Source organism: Tachysurus fulvidraco, chromosome 1 (genome assembly GCF_022655615.1).
Source record: "Tachysurus fulvidraco isolate hzauxx_2018 chromosome 1, HZAU_PFXX_2.0, whole genome shotgun sequence".
Lineage (NCBI taxonomy): Eukaryota > Metazoa > Chordata > Actinopteri > Siluriformes > Bagridae > Tachysurus > Tachysurus fulvidraco.
The window spans coordinates 35579385-35599529 of record NC_062518.1 but is presented as its reverse complement, the minus strand read 5'-3'; the positions used below and the strand labels follow the sequence as shown (position 1 = coordinate 35599529).

General features: G+C 37.8%; 1 protein-coding gene across 1 annotated transcript in view; it reads right to left on the bottom strand.

Moving 5' to 3' along the window:
• Nucleotides 1-1775: 1775 nt before the first annotated feature.
• si:ch73-335l21.1 (insulin receptor substrate 1-B) overlaps nt 1776-20145 on the bottom strand; it is a 42465-nt gene continuing 24095 nt past the window's right edge. The window contains exon 3 of the mRNA XM_027164995.2: nt 1776-7734. Within this exon, the coding sequence (XP_027020796.2) occupies nt 7727-7734 (8 nt within the window). The 3' untranslated portion in view covers nt 1776-7726. The remainder of the gene's footprint in view (nt 7735-20145) is intronic.

Here is a 20145-nt window from a genome sequence, read left to right as displayed (position 1 = left end):
ATCACATTCCTGTGCGTGTATTTTTTGTATGATGTATTGTGTTCTATTAAATATTATGTTTCAGATTTTAAAAGGAACAGATCTTTACGCACTGCCTTAAACCCTATCCACTAGATGGGGTGTGTGTACTGCTCAGGGATTTAATGCTCTCGGAGGTCTTTGAGTTCACTTTTGTTTTTCGTCAGCATTAAGTGTCTGTTATATCTTATAACAACAACTTTTAAACATGCGTAATGTTATGCGCAAAACTATGGTTGCGTAAAATAGTGTCATTTTCAACATTTTACTTTACTGATTATTAAACATTTGCATGGGAACACATTTTGGTTCATGATATACTGCTGTATATAATGTCTTTTACAAGCTCGTGAATCAATCAAAAGTATTTCCGTTGATCAAAGAACAAAGTAAATGAAAGCCGGCCTTCTCTTATTCATCTGTGCGACCCCTAAACTCCTCGTTTCCAAAAGGAAAGCCTCTTCAGAAATCCCCCCTTTCTACAGCCAGTCCTCAACTGTTGCTGTGGCTCAGCGTGAGGCCGAGGCGAAGGGGGTAAAATGTGTTTGGGGTGTTTCTGTCAATCATGACTACATACATTGTACACTGGATTACTGCCCCTCCCCCGTAAATGCCTGGAAAGTGGAAAATTCCATCTACTTAAGAAGTTTTGTGTTCTCTCAATGAAAAGTGCATGGAGCTGCAATCTGACAATGGTGACGTGACACTTTGGGAAAAGTCTGAATGGTGGGATTTTTGTTTTATGCAGTAGGAAGGGAAAAAATGCGTTGGATGATTGAAATAAGGTTCTCCGCGAATTTGGCTTGAATGTGTGTAAGAACATGTCCGTGCTGCCGTTTTCCCACCCCTCCTTCTATTCATGCTCTCTCTCTCTCTTTCTTTCACACACACACACACACACACACACACACACACACACACACACACACACACACACACACACACACACACACACACACACACACACACACACACACAAACACACACACACACATACACACACACACCACTACAGGAGGATTCTGTACCATGTGCGACAGAGGCCCCAAAGCGACAAGCTATGTTTACTCCTCCCACCACCATGCTTCTCTCTCTCTCTCTCTCTCTCTCTCTCTCTCTCTCTCTCTCTCTCTCTCTCTCTCTCTCTCTCTCTCTCTCTCTGTGTGTGTCTCTAAATGATTCTGTCCACAGTCACTATCTTTGTGGCCCTTTAAGATTAAGATAAACGAATAAGGAAAGGAGACAAGCAAACCTTTTTTTTAATTATAACGGTAAACAACAAGGAAAGGTGGAAACAACACAAAATGCTGTATGGACCACCTACATCCTTTCTGATGCACTATTGAATTGTTTTTCACATATGTGCACACATTCACTATATGTACTGTGAAGTGTACTTAGTTCTGTGTTGTTTTATGCAGCTCTGCGACATATATGGTCTATCAGTTTGACCAGCTGGGCCTGTGTTTTGGCAGCTGGTAGCTGATCGGACAAAGCTGATTTTTTTTCAGCAGGGAAGACACATGAGAAAAACATTCTATACATATTCTTCTGTAAAGAGGGAAATTAGCTAAGTGCACCAAACCAGGTAGTGAAATGCAATTAGAACAAGATTATGGGTAATGTCATGGTGAATCAGCCAGTGCTCTTTCTGTGGCTGATGAATCTGTTTTAGCTTGTAACTTGTGTAAATGTAGGCAGAAAGAGACACAGAGTCTCTGTAGAAAAGCAAGCCACCAAGTGAGCTATAAAAAGGATGCTGATTTAGACTACTCTTTAATACAGACAAATCTATTTTCTGGGCTCTTTCCAGCCTACACACATAAACCGGCAGGCAAATACACAGTAACCTTCCTGTCTGCCAAAGCCAAGACGGAAGCAATAAAACAGGAAGATTTCCTGAAGTACAGTTAGTCCTAAGAGTGTGCTGTTGCATGGCTGGAAATGAGGGCTGTGATTTTTTTTATGATGGATAACAACAGCATTAAACTTTAATATTTAACTTTATGTTAATGGAACTTGTACATCTGCACTGGGTCTCAGGCTGGACTGCAGCATTTTTGCTCACCCTGTCCCTTTATGTCAGTGGATAAGCTGAAATGCAGAAACTTTAGTAAGCGTATACAGACAGCCAAGAATTGTTGGGAAAAAATTAGATTTGCAAGCGCTGGAATCGATAAACAAAGTGTAGATTCTGTTTTTTTCCTGTTTCAAACAATCTCTAATCCTCAAGAATAAAATAAAATAAAGTTTTACTGTTTCCAGATGAAAACTGGACTCTTGTGTAATCGGTTTTGTGGTTGTTGTTTGTATGATATTCATATAGATAGAAACTCCCAAAAAGTGGAAAATTAAATGGCTAGAAATAGAGACAGCAGAATAATATACATTTTCTTCCTTTAAAAATAGCACTTATTAGTTAACTTTCAAGAGACAAAACACACTTTATATTCACTAACAATCTATCATTTAAATGTAATCTACATAACATCTGGAAGGCATACAGTGACTTTTGCTACTCTAGTGGTTTCTTTACATTTCTAACTTTTTTGTGCACTTTTTTTGTCTCGGGAAATAAGGGGATAAATAACCGAAAAAAATAGTATTGATATAAAGAAAAATAAAAAGCCACAATCCTAACAACTCTATTGTCATGTCTTATTTTGAAGCTGTATAAAACACAAAAATAAGTAACATCTAATATCTATTGCAATAAATATTTATGTATTTATGTATCCTTGGCTCTTGTTTTATATGTAGCCAGTATATATCAGCTCATTATTAGTACACAAGCTAGTTTACATATTAACTACTTATCAGAATTAATATTGAGTAACACTGGAGCTGGAGATTAAAATGAAGTTAATATTTTCCCTGTGTTCCTTGTTTTTTTTTTTGTTTGTTTTTTTTTGTAGGTAAAATTCATTATTAATAATTGTCAGTGGTAAGTGAGGCGAGATCTTCTCTTGTACTTTAACTTTTATATTTTAAGGAAATTTAACCCATGTACTTCTATACTTGAGCAAATATTTTAAGGGTGTTTGTTGAATTGTGTAATTGATCACCTACAGGACAACGCTGGTGTTTGTGTCTTCGGTGTGTTCTTCAGTGAGTCAGGATCTTGAAAAAACATTATTACTGTTTCATCCTGATATTTTGCAAAATGATCCTCTCAAGTTACTTTCTGTGCATTGGATGTAAGACCAATATTGACATTCACAGCCTTACTCAGGGCAACTTACATTTATTTCAGTTTTACAACTGAACAGGTGAGGTTTAAGGACCTGCTCAAGGGTTCAGCTGCAGCAGCTTTTGATGGTCCTGGGATTTGAACTCACAACCTTTAAGCAGTAGACTAACAGCTTAACCACACTCCCTCAGTGTCATACTCACCACCTTCTTCCATAGAGAAGCCTCAGCCTGTAAGGCACCTTGAAGAAGAGAAACCAGAAATAAAGATGCCAGTATATGTGTAATCAGGTCAGAGACAGAATCCCTTCAGATCCATGCTTATATTCTCCTGTGTAGATGTGTAAAAATACACCTGGGTCAGCTGTTTGATTGTCTGTTTGCTGCTGCTGTAATTTGGTGTGTTGTGTTACAAGGTACTGTTTTTGAGGAAATGACTGGTTGACTTGGAAATGCTGGTTTATGTATACGTTCTTCTAATTTTCCCAAAAGCTACTTACTCTGTTGTTGGGAGGTTAGACCTAATGGTATTGTTTAAACCTTACATTCTTAGAAACAGACTGCAAAAAAAGAGTGAACCACATTGGAAACCCAGTATGAGGAAGAAGGTGGTCAGTGTAAACACAGGTCCATGTGACAAGTGCATGATTGCTTGTCATTCAGTGTGCAGCTCACCTGAGATACTGTTACCACCACAAACACTTACTTTTCTGTTGATAGAATGCCATCTGGCACATTACACTCTGCTCTCTCTCTCTCTCTCTCTCTCTCTCTCTCTCTCTCTCTCTCTCTCTCTCTCTCTCTCACTCTCTCACACACACACACTCACAGCACATAATGAATGCTTTGTGTTTATACAGATATAGATGCACTTGTCATCAGTTTTGTACAGAGAGAAAATGAAATAGGGCAGTAGGTAGAAGATAAAGGGAGAAAAATGTGATAAAAGATAAAATCTTTAAATTATAATCCCACTACATTTTGTGATTTAAAGACCTAGACCTATTTTTCCAGTTGCTTCAGCAAGCACAAAAACGACATTCTAAACTACATACTATGTGTTTCTATAAATGTTGCTGTGAGTATTTATTTATTTTTAACTTACTTGCTAATTTCAGTTCAGTGCTATCCCAGGGGCAGATGGGTAATATGGTACATAAATCAGAATATTTAGCTACAGGCAAACCAGTCACACAGCATCGCTTTAAATAACAGGATATCGATATTGATACCATCATACTGACTTAAACCCAACTCCAATTTCATTAAAAAATGAAGGCAAGTTAAAACATTATTGAATATAATCGATATAATCATCTATTGATTCTTATTAGAAGGTTACAATAACATTATTAAGCCTATTACTAGGTATATTTTTCTTATTCTATTGGCAGAGAATTTTGCTCATGTTTAAGCATTATTTTATAGAAGGAATCAAACAATCTCCCAATAGAACAACGATTAGTAAAATAGTACATTTGCACAGAAATAAACTTAATAATTCTAAATGAGCTTTACTGTCATCTTAGATACATTCGATTACATTTAATATATTATCACTCACTTAGATGTCATATTTTGCAGCATGTTTGAAACCACCAGCGTGTGGACCACAATAAATCCCCATTCTCGACAGTTCAATGGTATACACTTTTTTTTTTTTTAATAATTTCTTGCACAGAGAATCAAGAACACAAATAGGCAGTTCACACTGCAATATGATATGAGTGACTCTAATCCACTCATTCTAGCACATAAGATCAACATTTACCCTGGTGGTAAGTTCTACTCCCAAGCCCACAAAAGCTAGAAGAACCAGCAGCAAAACAAACTGTGGGAATGCTCCAGAAAAATATATACAAAAAATATTTTACATTATGATGTAGCAAAACTATCATCTTTATCACTCTCAATATACAATAATGTATATTGTATGATTTTGCTGCATAATCAGCGAGTGAAAGAGAGAGCAAGACAGAGAGAGAAGGCGAGAGAGAGAGAGAGAGAGAGAGAGAGAGAGAGAGAGAGGATGTTTGTTGTCCCATACCTGGCCTCATTAAAAGACTTCAGTTTATTAAAATTATTTTTGATGTCCCAATCACAATGTTTAAATTTGGTATACAAATACTGAATATAAAAGTTCTTAGTTTACATAAACTATGTTTAAACCTCATCTGACATTGCTCCCTGTTTAATATCCAGGCCAGTTCACTTTGACAAGTTATGAGAAACATCAGAGGTACCGTAACAGTGTACTTCACTGCAGTCGTTCTCAAAATGCGGTCTTACTATTATTGAGTAATGAGTTGTCTTTTAGCTGCTCTCTGTTCGAGGCACCATCATCCGATCTGCATATTTGATTTTGGCACAGGTTTTGTACCAGATGCCCTTCCTGACGCAACCCTCCTTTATCCAGGCCTGGGACCAGCACGGAGAGTTAACCCCTCATTGGCTGGGTTGGTGCTCTGCCCGGGAATCAAGCCTGGGCAATGGTAGTGAGAGCACGGGAGCCTGCCTCTGGACCACCAGGGACACATTACTGAGTATATTGTTTTTATTATGGTATTAGTATAATTGGCTGGTGAGCAGAACTGAATGAGTTTAAATCAATCCTTTCTAATTCAAAACCACATCAACCTATAAATAAAGTCAATTGCAGCTTATGCGTTTTGTGGAACGGCTTCTTGGAACGTTCAATAATAAGAAACAGCTCTGCAAAAAACAGACAGAGTATTGTACACATTTAAATGAGTCTTATATTTAACTAGTTCATAATAATAAACTGGTGCTGAGGTTAAAAGGGTCCTTGGCTACAAAAAAGGTTTCTGTGTTCTTCAGGGAACTGCTACTCGATATCAGGCCAGGACATCTCTAACGCTTTGGCATTCACAGTTTGTCTCTGTAAGACATCTTAAGGAACAGGCAGGAATATGGCAATACGCTGGAACAGATTTTAGAAAACAGCATCCTTATGTGTAGTGTATCTGCATACCAGCATGGTTTATTAGGCATTTTAGGTGTATTCTGTTTGTGATGACGATCAGATTGTAGCTGCGCCTTTAAAAAGTCTTTCGAGGCAGGTCATTGTTCAACAACAGCCTTCTCTCTACACATAAATATTGTGAAACTGAAAATGATCTTCAGAAGCCAGTGAACCATCATTTGAAGCGGAATTAAAGTAAGAATAATGCCAGAGAACGAAAATAGAAAAGCATTAGAAAATGAACCATGACATTTGAGAACTATATGCAGAGTTCGTTAAACTCTAACTTTGGCAGCTTTTGCCTTTGATCATATCAACCAACATAGTGGCTGGTATTAAATTGCTACACATGAATTTTACCTTTTACACTGATGGCAAGTCACTGATCCTTATTTTCATTTAACCAGAAAAATATTGAGAGTCTGAATTCTGTGAAAAAGGGTGTCATTCACAGAACTCTTAAAATCGATTATGTCTTTCACATTCCTATTTGAAACAAAATTTGTACAGTCCACCATGGACTGGATTAGCTAGCATGTTTGGCATGAGGTAAGTAACAGCAGGTACCATCATGGAGAAACAGTCCACCTTAAGAGACAGATAAAAATAGCACACTGGGATACATGCTACCGTAAGGAGAACGTGAAGGAGGTGTAGAATTACAGATAGGCACTAAAGTACTACTGCATAGTTGGGACATTTAAATCACATAAAAAGACAAGAGATAAAAAGAGACACTGAAAAAAAATGAAACTATGTCAAAGAATGAAGCAAAAATAGAGACGAATTAGGAAACTGTGAGAGGTGAGAGAAAAAGAAGAAATGGACAGAGACAGTCAGCAGTGTGACAGTCCAGGGTACTGAGACTTATAATAAAGCTGCTACACTAATTAACTAAACATGACAGCACAGAGTCTTAGAGCATCACCATCATCAGAACAATTCACACATCTTTTTCCTTCCCAGCAGTTCTTCAAAATCAAGCTATAAGGCTGCTCTCAAATAATGACAAGTAAAACAATAGGCACTTTTTTCAAGCTATTCATAATTCAAGATTTGTGATCCTCAAGTTCCTCCATTGTTTGACTGAATCCTTTTGGCAAACTGTTCACGCGCCTGACTGCTGGACCTCATTGGCTCTCGCTCGGCAGGCGTTTTTCATGCTGTCTTTTGATTGGCTGTGATTTTTATTTGTTACAAAACCAATCTGGGCAGCATGGAGAGTTCTTTTGGCATTCACTCTTACTGGATGCTGCAACATATTAAACTAAAAACAGACAAAATGGTTTATCAGTCTTTTTTCAAAGTGCCAAAGAGGCGGCTGAACCTTGTGTGCGCACACACACACACACACACACACACACACACACACACACACACACACACACACACACACACACACACACACACACACACACACACACAAACACACACACCTCTCCATTTGTTTTCTAACAGTCAAACTGTCACACTCTTTGTGTTCAGGAAAACTCTCAGACTTCATTCCTCAGTATTCCAGAGGACCAGGGTATTACTTCAACATTCTGAAAAAGAGAAAGAAAAAGGCTTTGGTTAGATTTAGCATCAGAAACTAAGATATATAAGATATATAAGATAGTATTGTATTGTAAATCTTTTAAACTTAACATTGTATTTCAACAATGCTGTAGGAGCAGTTGGTCTTATTAAACATCCGCACAAGTAAAGATGTTGTGTCAAGCACAAGAGACATTTTTTTCCGTTACATAACATTATAAGCCATTTTAAGAGTAGAACCGTATTATAAAAATCAATAAAATGCATCAAGATTTCCTTGTAGCTCCTTTAACCTGAACATAAGGGTCAAGTATACATTAAGCTAACAGCAAATGACCAAGCTGATGCACATTAACCTTGTAAACAAGAGTTTGTGTTCTGTTCTAGTGGCATAACAGGAGGAATATTACATTTGAGGACACGTACCTGAAGGCGAGTGAAAAAAATATGCCCATGCTTGTATGTCTTTGAGTACATGTGCATGCTAATGATCACGGAATAAAGCGCACAGACGTCATTCTAGGAGTATTAAAAATCAACAATGAATGAAAACATGGTCAAACCCAAATTCACGATTATCGGAGCTCGTTAAAGAGGGAACAGTGTGAGCTTTATCACCCGACTGCTCCATTTTTTTCCTGTGACTAATATCCTGCCATTTTCTTTCATTATTGTGTTTGAGTGATTTCAAAACGAACAAACAGACCCAGGCTGCAGGGAACACAGTCAGCTAATTTGTATAGAACATTGTGTGATATTGAAATAAGGTTTTAAAGGTCTCTCTGTTTAAAGTTAAGGTCGGTTTTATAATATTAGTACACTGATAATGATGTTTACTTCATCTTAAATATGATCTCAGAGAGATGTATAAACAATAAGCTCTGAGCGATTTCACCAGTGGGCTACTAATGTGAAACAGCTATTCTAACATCCAGGGTGTTGTGCACGCACTGTCCAGATAAATGCAGTACTTTAAAAATAACTTCTTTTTCAAATGCTTCTTGTAATTCAAGTCCTAATTTGCCTTGGTACTACACCAAATATTATAACAGCCCTCTTCAAAATAACTCCAGTAAGAAAACATACAACACAGTTTTACAACACAGTATTCACTGATCCTCAGAGTTTTTGGATTTATGGAGTTGCATTTCTGTACATTAGCATGTGTTTGTCTATGCTAGTGCTACAGCAGGTAGCTATCAGTTTAACCTGTGACATTGCCTCATGTTTAAAAAAAAATCAAAAACTTTATAGGCTAAAAAGAGCCTAAACGGCCTAGAATCTCAGGCATGAAAATTAAAAATGAAGACAATTCTACTAACACTTTGTCAATCGCACTATCACACTAGACAAACCATCAAACTTCCTGACATTAACAACTTGTTCACATGATGTTCACATGCACACAACATACTGAGAGACAATAAACAATACTTTTTCCTTGAAATTTTGTAGACATTAACCTAGAACTTCATCATCAGGCCAGACCTACATCAGTCATCTTCTCTGAGTTCATTCTGACACCACAAACAGAGCCATGAACTGGGGAGACAGCAGTTTTTGCATACCATAAGAAAGTAGGTTATTGGAAAAATGCTGATTCTCTAGTTTTCTAGAGCACAGAAGTGATTGGTGAACAACTACCAATATACATGACCACAAATATGGCATAATTTTAAAAGCCTGTCACTAAGTGCCTCTACAAGAAGGAAAACACATCAATTAAGACGGAAACGGGGGAAATAGCTGATGAAGTGAAAACTCATGTTCTGGTCTGCTTTGCCCTCTGGTCTAAATGTTAAAGAAGACCCCTCTTCTGCAACACACACACACACACACACACCCCCAACCCTTGTTCCTTCTATTACGATGCTATATTTAGTTGGACCAGAACAAGCTGTGCTATCCAAAAACACAGTTAGGGACTCTCACAATCATGAGAGGACAGAGAAAACTGACACACACACATGTACTGCAACATGTACACTCCCATCAAGTGAAAACATCTGGAATCCAGTCAATTGTATACAACGTTTCTCTATAAATACTGTATTATAAACAAATACAGTAGGATTTCTGCTAATATAGCGCTAATATTTCATACTTAAAAAAGAGTAAACTGTTTAAAAATAAGCTAAACTGGGTATTTGTGGTTTTCTAATCAGATGAAGAGAAATAGTTATAATATTTCATATTAAGTATGATTATGTATCTTCAATCAAGATCTCACCAGTTTACTGGAAATTTACTAGAAATGCTTGTACACATGCCAGAATGGAGAACAATGTAATCTTAATGAATATGACTGTGTTGGGCAGTGTGAGACCGGCTGGTTTGAGAATTTTATCTTAAAGGAGATTTGAGATATATCCTCAAATAAGAGGAAATGAATAATAGTGGTGAGCAAAATTGCATTACAGTCGTTCCTTGAGGATTGGATTGGCTTCAACGGCAGAAGACCAGCTCAGTTTCAATCCCATCATCCAAAAACAGGAGACTGAGTCTATTATGGGCTCACGCTCACAGAATCTGGACAGATAAAAATTCCTCACACACATCTACAGAGTAGGAGTGTGTTATTATTTGACAGGAGGATGGACTTCCTTCCTTAAGTGCAGTCAGAAACGAGCTGGAAGTCTTTCTTTCACTTGATTCATCTTGCATCAATCTCTCCTGCTTCCTCATGTGTTTCTCCAGCTGAGCACTGATCAATATAACAATGCCTCTGAGATCCACCTCTTTTTCTGTCTGTACGATGATTAATTCCTACCTCTTGCTCTTTCTGTAAGTGTGGGTGTTTGTGTGTATGTGTGTATGCCTCTAAGAGTGTCTGACTGTTCTGGGACATGTTTTATCTGTCTGGCTGTGTCAGCCTTTCAATTACCTAAAATTAATGTGTGTGTGTGTGTGTGTTTGTGTCTCACCATCCATTTTACTGCCAATTCATGCAGTTAATTTATCATCCAATCAGGTGACAACAGCACAATGCATAAAATCAGATACAGGGTCAAGACCTTCAGTTACTAAACATCAGAAATTGGAAAATGTTTGTGAGTGTGATTGTGGCATGGTGATTAGTGTCAAAAGGGCTGGTTTGAGTATTTTATAAACTGCTGATCTCCATTTTCACACACAAGTCTCTAGAGTTTACACAGAATTGTAGTAAAAAGCAACAGCCTGTGAGAGAAGAGTCTGCAGACTGAAACATAATGTTTATGAGAGAGATCAGATTAAAACTAGATTGTAAAGTTCGTCATGACAAACTTTTAGGTTGGCTTTGACAGTGCAAGTATTTGCAAAGGCGGTGCTTTTTGGAGGCGAGTGGACATAAGGGTTATTGTTACTTTTGGAGGCAAGTGGACAGAAAGCCAGGGTGCCAAAACATTTGGAGGTAAGTGGAGACGAGCATGTGACGTCATCCGAATACTCTTGAGGAAGTTCCCCACATTGGGCTGAGTGTTTTGATATGTCACATGTCCATGTTGTGCTAATTATTGATTTTCACGTGACATCACGTGACGTCACTTGACATGATTAGAATACACGTGAGGCATTTTCCCTCATTGTGCTGAGTGTTTTAGTATATCACATGCCTAGGTTGTGCAAAGATTTTTTCACGTGACATCACGTGACGTGATCAGAATACATGTGAGGCCGTTTCCCTCATTGTGCTGAGTGTTTTAGTATATCACATGCCTATGTTGTGCAAAATTTTTATTTTCACGTGACATCATCAGATTACCCGTGAGGAAGTTCCACTGATTGTTCTGAGTGTTTTGATAGGTCACATGTCCATGTTGTAAAAAGTTTTTTGATTTAGCATATTTTGGGGACGGGGTTGCGGGACAACCGAAAGGCCAGTCGGTACACCAATTTAAAACTTTGTTCAGAGTATCACCCCAAAGGAACTGGCCGAGTTTGGTGTAGATAGTTCAAAAGCTTGCCGAGTTATACACCTCCAAATTTTATAATGGGAGTCTATGGGAAAAAAGGCCAATTTGAGACCCGGTACCAGAAGTGCCGGTACTCGGATCGCTTAGAAAAGTAAGATCAACAAACTTCAGACCAGGTTCTACAACATATCTGAATTTGGTTCATGTGGCTCAAAAGCCCTAGGAGTTACTCTTGATAATTTTTTGTCTAAGCTTAAATAGGAAAACAGAATGTTGGCTTCTACAATGCCAACATAATATTCTGACTGGTCTGAGCTGACAGGAGGTCTATAGTAATTTATCAACAAGGCACATCCACCCACAGAACTGTCAATGTTTCAATTCACACCATTGTAAACTCTAGAGACGGCTGTGTGTGAATATTTCAGGAAATCAGCAGTTTCCGAAATACTCAAACCAGCTCTTCTTGTACCATCATTCATGCCACAAGTCACAGAGATCACGTTTTTTCCCATTCAAAGCTCTTGACCTGCATCTGCCTTAGATCCTTAGATAACTGCAGGTGTTTAAAGTTCCTAATAAACCTGACAGTGAGTTTCTCATTCTCTCTCCCCCTTCCTCTGTCTTGCTCTCTCTCTCTCTCTCTCTCTCTCTTTCTCTGTGTGTGAGAGAGAGAGAAACAGCAAATCTCTGCATAACTGCAATACCTTGAGTATTAGTGGAATGTACAGGCTGCCTGGTGGCAAATATATGAACACATGTATGAACAAAAGAGAGACGTGTGTGTGTGTGAGTGAGTGAGTGAGTGGGTGAGAGAGAAGAATTAGAGACATGAGGTTTTGCTGGTCTGCTGATAGCAGGTCAACGACACTCCCTTCCCCAGGAGGTTGTCAATATATGTATGATATATGATCTTTTTCTGTTTACTCTGGCATGTGTGAGAGTCAGTGTGTGTATGAATGCTTCATGACTTATATTTCAAAGCAGAAACTACACTGCCACAAAATATATAAAGGAATAGGGTGAAGTTTAAACAGCATGATGAGCATACATACTGTATGCTGTCTACATTTATATGTATGAAATGCAGTGTGTGTTTGTGGGGGGTGTTTGAGTCACTAATATGCAATGTCCTAGTTTGGTGTCAACTGAATGGTGAAGAAAGAGCAAACCAGAGTAAAGGGAATTAGCTGTGAAGTCTATCTTGAAGACCCTTAACACACAGATACACAGACACATGCACACACACCTCATCATTTATTATCAATCATACATAGTGATACAGTTATGTCTAGCAGTCCTGCTCTCTTGGTGGGAGGGATGGCATACTCTACCTCCACTGTCAATCCCAGTATCACTAGCGAATGTGGGTGTCTGTGAGGTTATGTATGTGAAAGTGGGCACACAGCCCTTTCCTCCGTGTGTGTGATGCTAAAACCAAATTAGGAATACAATGGGAGAAAGTTTGTGTTAGATTCATTGAGCTGCATGTCATGGTCACAGTGTTTTTTATATATGCACACACACAAGGCACACTGACAGGTCTGAAGAGAACACTTCACTGATATATTTCTGCGCCAGACTCACAGTCTCCTAAACAGATTGGGATAAAAGCCTCCTTCAGTGGAAAAGCCACTGGAAATAAATCTGTGATATTTTGCACTTGCAAGATTTTTCCATTTCATAGGGTCTGTTGCTTTACTGAAGCGAGAGAAAAAACACCAGCTTTCTGTTGATAAGATGAGGTTTCTTCGAGTTTATGTATATAGTATTGATGAGATGTAGAGATGAGATGTTTATTTACATAAGAAAATGCTAAATGTTCAGTATTCCTCAATTGGATTTTTTTTAAAAACACATTTTTCATCTGTTCCTAACATTCCAGAAGTATAATATAGGGCATAAAGCAATTTTGTTGCATAGTGAGCATACATTTTCAGCATCTGCATTCTCCATTCTGTGGTTATGTTAGAGTTTTAATGGCTGTGGTGGCAAAGTATATTCATATCCAGTCATGTAACTACTACTACTAAAGACATCAATGCTCTAAACTGGGGATTTTTAAAAAACCTAAAATCCAAATTTGGCAACAGTAAGCCTTGTGTGTGAGAGCAGATTGTGCACAGCTCAACAACATAAAGTCTCAATGCTGTGATGGCAGTGTTGTGCCTCCAGGATGCTTTGTGCCACTCAGTTTATGTGTGTCACAGTGCTGAAGTCAGATGTGTGCTGTTAGGAGCTCATTTGATTTGGGAACACTGTTGCTCAATGGGACTGAGGGTATTTTGCAAGATCTGAGCCCAAAGAGTAGCCATGATTGGTCAACTACATGATAAATAACTGCTGAATATGGGCTTTTTGGGCTGTGTACACACTAGTGGCATGTCGTTTGCAAGAGAGTTAACACTTTTAGCTGACTCTTGGTGAATATTGAGAGTTTTTTCTCTTCTGTATAGCTCAACCCACTGCTTCCATGGAAACTTCTTTTCTCTTTGATAGTGTGAGTTTGTGTATATCTCAGTGTGTATATTCGGGAGATGAGACAGGTATGAGAGAGAAGATCTGCTGCACCTCTGTGTACAGGGTTGTGGTAGGTCAATGGTTAAGGCTTGGAGTTGTTGGTTGAATGATCATGGTTTAAATGCCAGCACTGCTAAACTGCTTCTATTGGGCCTCTGAGCCCTCCTCCAACCCTCCTTGCATGTTGGAGCAATGCAGCTTTTTATTCCTGAACTTTGACATTATTTATAGGTCCAAAAGCTTTTGAGTTGCAAAGTTAAACTTGTATAAAATCCATTGAATTCAAGTGACCAGTCTAACAGGTTAATAACTATGAGAATACAGTCAATAATATTCAATAATAATATTCATATATTGATATAAAGTGTATATATATATGATGACAATATGATGAGCAAACATACAATAAGCATATATTTCTTTACGTCTCTCTAGATAAAGTCGTCTGCCAAATGCCCTACAAGAAAAAGTAAATTAACTGCATGTAAGAGAAGAAAATATCAGGAGGCGGGCATCTCAAAGAGAATGTCAGTTTGTTGCTGCTGTTTTGAACTCAGCATGACATGCTTATGACATACAGTACAGTACATACACAAACACATAGAGACAGGTGTCAAATGAAAGCAAATGCTGGTGGCTCTGTAATACTGTTGCAAACAACAAACTAGTTCCCTTTATGTGTTTATGCAGTCATAGATTCAGCCAATCATGTAGCAGCAGCACAATGCACAAAATCATGTCAAGAGACTGTTGTGTGAGAAAATGCCAGGAGATCAGCAGTTTGTGATATACTCAAACCAGCATGCCAACAACCTTGCCTTGGTTAAAGTAAAGTAAACTGGTGTTTGGAGTGAACTTTAAATGACCTCTATCTGCTGTATTGTGCTGCTGTCACATGATCAGCAGATTAGATAACTGCATACAATAGCAGGTATACAGGTGTTCCTATTAAAGCTGACTGTCAGTGTAAAACATTTATAACTAATCACCTTTACGATGAACATTTTCTATTCTGATTGGAGTGGTTTCTCCACCAATTCTACCAGGCAAGAATGAAATGAATGAATAGACCTCCACACTGGTCTCCTCTACCATCATCAAAACCCATACTGAAAAAACAGCTTTGGAAGAACAGCGTTCATCTCTAGTACAGTTCCAGAGACTGTAGAATTGTAGATTTAGGTAAAGGTGCACTGAAGCTGTTCTGGTGGCTCAGGGTAGCTGAAGACATTAAATGAGGTCAGCATGCATAAGCCTGGTTAATGGGTTATGCTCAAAAGCAGACAGGTGGTATAATGCTTAAATGCATACCTCTGATCACTAGCAAGTGACCTGAATTCCAGCTCTACCCAGCCTACTTACTTTAATTAGGATTTCCCTTACGCAAAATTCCTTAGGCCTGTAATTTAATTGCCATAATTATATAAAATATTAGCAATATCTTACATCTCAATAAATCATTGGAAATAAATAAATGTACATAAAGGAAAAACAGCAGATTCTGTCATTTTTAAATTGTTTATGGTTGGATATAGCCTTAATGGTCCTTGTCAAAATATGTGTCTCACATTGTGAAATATTCTGCATTAACTACAATCGTCTGAAATGATATAATTTCTTTAAGTATGTTTTTCATTTGGAATATAAATGATAGAGGGGAAAACATATTTAAAGTATTTTGACTCTACTACGGCCCAGAAGCACTGCAGACATTTTGAGTCAGTATCTGATTACGCACTAAAATGTTATGCTTTTGTAATGTTACACTTAGCCTCCACTTCTTTTTCACTCGTTATTATTTATTAAATTTATTAAATTGGTCCTTTACGCATTTCCATCTCTGTAGGCAGACAACCCTGATAAAAGAAATAATAGAAAAAAATGTCCTTTAAAATGAATATAGTGTAATAATATACTTAATATAAAGTTATTCATCTTTTTTGGCCTTTTGTTAAAATTTGCAAAGTCATGTTTTTCGAATATTTTGCAGTTTATGTGTACTACACTTCTGTACGAGCAGCTGATGATATGCTCGTGCATTAAGGCTTCGATAGGCACAGAACAAAAGCACTAAAAACGAGAGTCACAAATCTGTAGGGTTCAGTGTTTTCCTCCTAACACCTTATACTGCTGATGATTTGCTAGTGATTCAAGTGTACACTACTTGATTTGTCTCCTGCATTACTTACTGCCAAACTTTTCAGTCGGTTTGAACACTGTACACACCTTCTGCTATTATACTGTTATAATTCGATTAGAGGTTACTGATATGATGAAATGCTAATGTTTTTAGGATATATTATATCTAAAGTAAGCCTTTCAGAGATTAGAGAGAGTATGTTCCTTTTCACCAGGGTTTTCAACACCTGGAATTGCTACATAGACCAAAATTGGTACATTTAGTGCTTAACTAGACACAAAATAAGTGATTTATTAAGAGTTACACACACGTGAAAGATAAGCCAATGGCACCTAAACATAAATAACTCAAAGTCAGCTGTGAAACAAATGCATAGTGTTTGTGACAAGAGCTTCAACTGAGCTATCCAGATATGTGATGTTTCTAATACTGTACGTCAAAATTATATGAAATAAAATATTTTTTTTATTTAAAGTTCTTTGTTAGTTCAACCAAAATATAGGACTGTCAGGGCAGGACAAGTAAAGCAGTACTGCCCACTATAAGTAACTAAATTACACACATATTTATGCAGATATTTAATTGATTACTTCATTTATTATTTATTGAACATAGAAATACTATTGTATGGCACAAAATATCTGAACATATTTGTGAAATGATATACTATGAAATAAATACTGATGAAAAGTATATAAATGAATGCGTTCTACATGTCTGAATGATCTTAAAACCATGTGAACACGCTGACCCATGTAACTCTATTGTTTCAATATATTGTGCTCTCTTCAAGTATTGCTTAGTCATCTACCTAGAATACCCGTGTGATTATTTCTGTGTAATTAGTGGAAGCTCCTCTCCTGGGATGGCATTTACAGAAAATTCATATGACGAGCCAGAAATCAATAACAGGCAATATTTATATAAGAAAAATGACTCCAAACATGGCAGCTTGAAGTTATAGTATAGCAACATTAAAAGAAAAGAAAACATTACCAAAGTGCTATATCTGTGGAAAGCATGTTGGTCATTTTCCTCTCATTTACAGTATACAACTGAGCAATCTTCTGACCAGTAGTTCACCCAATGAGTTGCGCTTCCCTTTTATGCAAATTAATTCTTAGTAAAAGTTACTGTAAGGTTTCAGTGAATATTGTGAAAAGTGTTATGTGCTTGAATTAAAATGTAGAGGTGTGTTATGCAATTCACTCTGTTCCCAGTTGCCCTTGTGTCAACCTCTAACAAGACATAACCAGTACTGCCTAGGGGTTTTCAATGAATTCACATAGAGTACTCTATAAACAGAACTCTCAATGTAGCTCAAAGCTGCCTGGTGAAGTTAGAAATGATTGATGTGCACGTGGGCGCTTCAGGCTGTTTGGAGTTTCTCGTTGCTGCACTTTGACTGTGCAATTTTTTTCCCCTCAAATTATCTTACCTTATCTATATACATGTGGGCATGTATGCACACATGAATATACACACGGTAAAAAAACACTAAACCATGAGAAAAGTCTGATTAGTGGATATGATCAGCTATGAGTCGTTACTGTTGGATAAATAATCAATAAAGAATCAATAATCACAAATAATGACTAATAACTGGGTTCATATTTTCAAGATCTTTCTTTCTCATGTTCAAAAAGTGTTTTTTATGAGTTTTAGATGAGTTTTCCCATCTCATATTTGTTTGGGTCCTCCTGTAATGAAGATGGGCTTAATTAAGTCCACCAATAAATGAACAAAAAATAATTACCAATATGCAGTTAACACATGCCATTCACTGTAATTATAATATAATCAATAGGGTGATCAATTAAACCATCCCATAATGCTAGTTGGCATGAACATGTGGATTACAACAGTTACTGATTATAACTCATCATGAGTCATTTAATGCAATTGTCTTTATGAATTATTCATTCTTATTAGACGTTAGTCGAGGGTGAAATTATGTCATTATCAGAAACAAATTATAACGTAAGCAGAGGGGCTGCACTTCGGTGAAGAGGGTAGTGTGTGTTCTTGCCTCACAGCTCCAGTGTCACTGGTTTGAACATGAGCTCAGGTTACTGTCTGTGTGGATTTCTGCAAGTTCTCCCCGTGTCTGTGTGAGATTCCTCAGGCTTCTCCAGTTTCCTCCAAATTAACTGTTAGTTGGATTGCCTGCTCTAAATTGCACCCAAGTGTGAATGTGTGTGTGTGTGTGTGTGTGTGTGTGTGTGTGTGTGTGTGTGTGTGTGTGCATGAAGACGAATGAATGACAGAAAGCATCAATGACACTATGTAATAGACTGTAGTGGAGTGTCCATAATGAGACAGTGGTCCCTTGATTAAATGTTTTGTTGTCTAGAGTCTAGTGCCCCATCAAGAGATGATGGGCACTTTGTCATAAATCATATTTTTTCACGATGGGACTCAAGTTTAGACACTGTCGATGCTGCATAGTGCTTCATGCTGTCTCACTTACAGTTAAAAGAGCACCCGAAAAATGTTGAGCCATGATTGATTATTAAACTTCTCCCATCAGCTGTAAAAACTGCCCTTGCTTTCTCTGAACACATGGTATTCTGGAAGTATTGTAGTTTTACATAGAAAAAAGGAACTTCTGATAAGCACATGAAAGCACTACGTGGGGATGTATAACTAGGGTGGATCAAGTGATTTGTTAGCTTTAGAAAACAAACACACTTTTGAACTCTTAGCAGTTTGTTTGATGTTTGCTTTTATTTGTCATTCTTAGCATTTTCTCAAATGAACAGAAGAAATGAATAAAGTGAGAGAGAAAAATAAGTTTAAAGTGAATGGATGAGTAAAAGCACGTGGAAGTGGGATTTCAATTAGTGTAGCTAGTGTATCCTGAAAACTTGGTGTACTACCCAAAGCTATAAATAGCCATCTGTTTTTGTGGAAAATGCACAACTTAACATCATTAGTGTGTGTATGTGTGTGTTTGTGTGTGTGAGAGAGAGATAGGGTGTGTGTGTATGTGAGGGTGTTAGTTTAGGGGTGACTTGATCTCCAGATTAGAGATCTCTGGAGAGCATACTGGCTCCAGAGGAGTGACATGAGACTGGGCTACACTTGAGTAATTTGCCAGAAACTGAGAACTTAAGCAACATTTGCAAGACTTGCAAAAGTGAGGTATAAAGAGGCACAGGACTGTCATAAAAAGCATCATCCTGGTACAGGCTAAATGTAGCAGTATATTTAGCATATGGGCTCAGCTTTCAGGAGTCAAAAAACATATGAATACGTATAAAACAATGCATACATTTAGTCATAAAAAAACACCCAGAGGTTGCCTCCCAGAAGTCACTGAGTGTTAAAATGTAGAACTGTAGGAGAATGTGCCTGTTTGCATGCTGCGTGCTGACTGGCTGCTTCATTGGACTGATCCTGCATGATATAGTTGGTAAGAGAGTATATGAGCCCGGCCTCCCTCCCTGCATCAGAACGCACACAGACACACACCAACACACACAGACACACACACACACAGAATGTTCTGCAGCTGAAGTATGACTGCTGACTCACCAAATGCAAACAGTGCCAGTTGGGCTTCAAGCCATTTGACAGAGAAAGAAGAGACAGGACCGCAGACACACACAGACACACAGACACACAAACACACAGACACACAGACACACACACTAACTAATTTGGTGAGGTCTTTCCTCAAAGTAAGTTATACGAATTGTTATGCCTACACCAAACACCCAGACAACAACTTGATGAACAACCATGATGTTTTCTGGTTTGTTTTAGTTTCCGTGTGTGATTCCTTTGCATACATTTCCACTAAGGTCACATTAAATATTGACCAAATATTATGCATCATTTCATCACACTGAAGCAATGAGACT